The sequence below is a fragment of the Morone saxatilis genome, unplaced genomic scaffold, assembly GCF_004916995.1.
Source record: "Morone saxatilis isolate NCDOM2014 unplaced genomic scaffold, NCSU_SB_2.0 Contig14, whole genome shotgun sequence".
NCBI lineage: Eukaryota > Metazoa > Chordata > Actinopteri > Moronidae > Morone > Morone saxatilis.
The window spans coordinates 11,509,107-11,514,242 of NW_023339696.1; the positions used below are offsets into that span (position 1 = coordinate 11,509,107).

The following is a 5,136-nucleotide window of genomic DNA, read 5'->3' on the forward strand; positions in this document are numbered from 1 at the left end:
AACAAGATGACGTGAAGGGCTGTTCCAATTGCACTTTGTTGCTCTTCCCCCTCAGCTAACTGTAAAAACATTTTTGCGCTTCACTCTCTTCTTTAATATGCACATTAAAAATGCACGTAACAGATGGATGGAAATGCACCTATAGATATGCAAAGAGCCGATTAAGGGTGCGCCAACATCCATTTTGTGAGCAACACATATGCACGGCTTTATGAACTTGACAAAAAGAGTGTGTATGCATATATCCGGCTTTGTGTGAGTTTAATACTAAAACTTTAAATCTGATTTTAACTCAACATGATTTAAACTTTTACCAGTGATAGTCTAATTCAGTTTATGGCATCTAAATATCTTTCAGTCAAGTGAGAGAGCACAAGCGATATCAACCTCACTCTATCCTCGAGGTCTCACTCGGCTGTGAGAATAAAGCCACGGTTGTATCAAGATAAGAGTGGGAAAGTAACAAAATAAAGTCATCCGGGATGTGCTGCATTCCCTCAGCGGGGCAATGCGCGGAGACACACACTAACCTAATTTCAGCAGCCAGCCCTCTCTGTCTGGGNNNNTCCTCTGGGATCTTAAAGGGTTCACTCTTGATGCTGTCGTATAGATTCTGCACAGAGAAAGAAAACAAAAAGAGAGAACATTATGGAAAAGCACTAGCTCACATTAACACCTCCAGATGAGCACGCACACCTCTTTCTCCATCCTCGAAACATTCAACCCAGCCTTCGGATTAACGGTGCATTAAACAAGACATTGACAGATTCTATTTCGGAGACATTGATTCATACCTCAGTGACTCTAGGAGCTGGAAGACTCTTTGACAAAGAGTTTTTTCTGCTTAAATGAAACCAAGGGTACTTTGGTACAGACGTCAGACTACAGTATGTGGGTAGATCATCTTGTTTTTATGTGTTTTTCTTTGGAAGATCAGGAAAGATCATTAGCATCAGTATCTGGGGAGGTATTCTGCTGAGCTGCAGATATCTCAATTAGTGAGGCACGACTCTGCACTGCATGGAGAAATTCCTATAGGTGAAATTTCTTTGTTGTGCTTAATCACCCAACAGTATCTATTAAAAGCTGTACTTTACACTTTTAATTGTCAAAGTGGTATTTACACATGTTTTACCAACAATACATTGGATACATTTGTCACACCTAACAAACGAATACAGTCAAAGCTCTCACCCTGAGAAGCTCCTCCGGGAGGTCTCCCCCCTCATTGATCCCTCTGTTCATGGAGATGAAGCGCTCCACGGGGGGCTTGTCTCTGACTTGGATTCTGTGCAGCCTCTGTCGTTTCAGCATAATGATGGCAAATGATAGGACATAGCAGGTGTCTGTAGAGGTAATTAAGAGTGTCAGTGTAAAATACAGCACTGTGTCTGTAAGAACACGTTTTATTGCTTGCTTGATTTGCGTGGGCATTATCAAAAACTACTGAACTTTTGTCACTTGGTCTAGTTTAAATCACTGATATTATAATACAAAGACTATATCAAGATCATTCACTAGTTTATATTTGCAAAAGTAAAAAGATAATATATGTATCATTGCTGCACAGTGGACGATATTTAATTTCTCATTTATTATAACGATACTGAGATGACAGCACAAATTATTTGTGATTAATTAGGCAGCAAACCATCTAAAGATTTTCTCACCACCAAATGTAGGACTCTGCCTAATAAAAAGTAGAATTTAATCAATAAAGAGCCCAATATTCTGGGTCACACACTCTTATGGCACTCTTCAAGGCCATGAGGCAGTGAAGTCAGTGAACACACACACACACTATGATCCACTGCTCTCGCGACTCCACATCATAACTCCTGCAAACCATCCTCCATCTCATCCATCCACACACTAACTGCCCCAGTCAACATCCCCTGCTCCGTAATTTACGACCCTGAGTGCAGGGGTCCTGAGAGATGACCAATAACTAAGTCTGGGTGTGTCACCACTGCACCACATTAATATTCATGACCTGAGCTGTCACCTGTGTCCTCCTCAACGCTGGCTCGGTTAACACAGGAGCAGCAGACGATCTACGATGGGCCAAAGACTGCGCTAATGACCACTATTGACCGGGGATCAATTTCATTATCACTGCTGGAGACACAAATAGTGATTACACTGCGATTAGTGAGCAAGTTGCTAACTACGCTGGAAAATGGAGAACTAAACAGACTGTTGGTCCAGTCAAGTTTAGACTGAGAAGAGAGAATAAACCTTCGTAAGACTCTCTGAAAGTGGATATTTTAGATTTATACAGCCCAAACAGGTCCAGCTGTCTAGTGAGGGAAGACAGACAGTCAGAAGCATTGATCTAAAGGCTGAGGTGGTCTGGCTGGCCCATAGTATCTGTCCTGGACTGTCTAGCTGAGTCTGACTCATACATCAGTGCAGTGTGTGTGTGTGTGGTACCTGTGGACTGGAAGACGCCGGGATTGCATTGGCAGTACCTGGAGGCAAACGCCTCCATCATACGATCAATCTTCTGGGCTTCGCCAGGAAGTCTGAAGCTCCACAGAAACTGCCTACAACAGGAGCAGAGAGAGAAAACATAACGACCGATCATGAAATCAGTGGCGCCAACAACACTGTCCTCCCCTCACAAGGATTGTCTTAGAACTGTACCAGTATTAGTCTATGCACAGTCAAGAAACCAAAATGCAAAAGTACATCAGTCCTTAACTCTCATATTGACATACTGTCTATATGACGACCCCATAAAGCAGTGCCAGAAATTCAGTTATAGGTTTTGGTTTTTCAATGACACCATCTGGCCATTTTTTCTTTTTCTGATGCTTAATCATACAAAAATACACAAGTGTCTGGAAAACAAAACAAACATAGAAGTCTGTTATATAGGTAAAGCGCAAAATTAATTGTTATAAGTATATATAAGTGATATATCCCATACAAGGTGAATACAGCATAATGACTAACACTGTGTGAATAAATGACATCATACCATTGATTTTAGACCATTGCCTTGATGCAGTGGTGATGCCAATGTAGAGGCCTCCATCAAATAAATGACAGGGTCTTCTGCAAAGATGTTAAACCTGGCCCAACTTTTGGTACAACATAGCCTCATCTGTCCGGGCATTGCGTTAGCCGATTTCATAAAATACATACAAGAGCACATTCCTGTACATTCATGCAATGACTGATGCCATAATAGACACATACAGTTCTCTCTGATACTATTATAAACCACTACAATTATCAATGGATGTCCTTGTTCATATTTCACCTGTAGGAATACTCTCACACAGACCCTTCAGACCCATTAACTCACCTTAAGGCTTGTACGAGGTTGAGGTCTGCAAACTCATGAAGCTCCACAAACGCCTGCAGGACCTTGATGTTAAAGTCATCCCTGGAGAAGAAGGAGGGAGGGTGTCACACATGTTTAACTATTTACACATTTTTACTGAAACTGAAAAAACAGACACTAGACTGCTGGTATGGGATTTGTTTTTGAAAATGCACTTAAGAATAAGAATTTGTGGAAAGTAAAAATCCTGCAGCTATGTCACAGCACCAGTTTCAGACAGCGACAGACAGCGCCGGCTGAGCCAGGCCGCAATGAAATCCCTGTTGTTTTGACAGTCTTATCCCCATTGATTTCCCTTCGATAAGAACCACATGTCCGCTCAGTTATTTTACTGGCATGGTCTCCCGTTGCTGCTCTGCTACATAAATCCAGACTACCAATTTCCTGGGGCTTTATGCCCTCGTCTGAGCGCGTGCAGTGCAGATATGACAGAGAGATGGGGAGAGGAAAAAAGAAAGGTGGAAAGAAAAACTGTAGAGCTCACCGTTCCCCTAAGTAGTCCCCAATGACTGTTTTGTTGAGCCCCTCGCCTTTGTAGAGGAACTGCGCAATGTCCTCTGGGGTGTTCTGAAGAAGATCGTTCTCCAAAAGAAACTGGATCCCCTGTAAGAAAAAGGAAAAAAAGAGCACAGTCACACTACAGTTACCTATTCTGTCTGTTTTAATAACACTGATAGATGGCTCGGAGAAGGCTAAATCAAATCATATAAGTGTAATGAAGCAGTAACAACGTTATTGATTCTGACCAATAATCATTTAGTTCTTTGACCTTTTTTGGGTCCATGTTGAACTTCTTCCTCCCCATAGCGATCTGTTTGTTTCTTTGTGTGGTTTTGCTGCGAAAAATAAAAAAACATCCGTCAGGTGACAGTTGAGGGTGTGGTGTTGTCCCCTGGCTGCTGTGTTTGTTCAGTAGGTCAGTGTGTGATGGGTTGTGACATGGCATGACTTTGTTTATTCATTACTGTCAACTGAGTACACAGCGGATTTAAACTGTAAAAACTGGAAATACGTTACACGTGGCTGCATGTGATTTAATATCACCAGTTCTGCATAAACTCCCTTTAATTTAACCTATCTTGCAGCCATTTGGAAGAATATTTCCTATTTTCACTCGTCTTCAAAACACATTTTGCATGCGCCCCACAGGGAAATCTCCACCTTTATGTGTCTGTGCATGCTCCCAATGCTTCCTGTGTGCCTAAAATAGCCTGAGCCCCTTTGCCAGCTGCACCTGAGACACACACACACACAGTCTGACACATGGCCTCACTCCACCTCATCAACCAATCGAATGAAAGCCTCTGAATACAGACTGTTTGGATAATGTTTAGTCGAGGGACTGTCCTCAAACAAAGCAGGATTAACACACACACACACACACACATACACACAACTGACAGGTGTTAGGCCCACAGTGGAGGTAACTACATGGCTCATTGGCTTTGAAGAGCAGAGGAGGAAAAAGAAAGAATGAACTAGTCCTTAGTCAATGAATCGTTTAGTTAACTGACCAAAAATGAATCAACAACAGTCATTTTGACAATTAATTAATCGTTGAAGTCAAGCAAACATCAAACAGTTGCTGGTTGCCAGCTTATCAAGGATGGGCTAATTTAGTCAGACAAAACAAGCAATGTGAAGACATCACACCAGCTATGTTTGCAATGATAAGATGATTAGAATGAAATATAATAATGAATAATCAATTAGCCATTTGACAACGTTTTCAAGCCAAAATGCAACTGCTTTACTGTTTTATATCATTTTAAACTGAATATCTT

The 5,136-nt window shown here is 41.6% G+C and overlaps 1 protein-coding gene across 1 annotated transcript in view; it reads right to left on the reverse strand.

Annotated features, from left to right (window-relative positions):
• Positions 1-5,136, reverse strand: part of LOC118322982 (cytohesin-3-like) — a 37,048-nt gene that overhangs the window by 9,795 nt on the left and 22,117 nt on the right. The window contains 7 exon segments of the mRNA XM_035654872.1: positions 531-568; positions 570-613; positions 1,195-1,346; positions 2,434-2,546; positions 3,314-3,394; positions 3,837-3,955; positions 4,122-4,188. Coding sequence (XP_035510765.1) covers positions 531-568; positions 570-613; positions 1,195-1,346; positions 2,434-2,546; positions 3,314-3,394; positions 3,837-3,955; positions 4,122-4,188 — 614 coding nt within the window.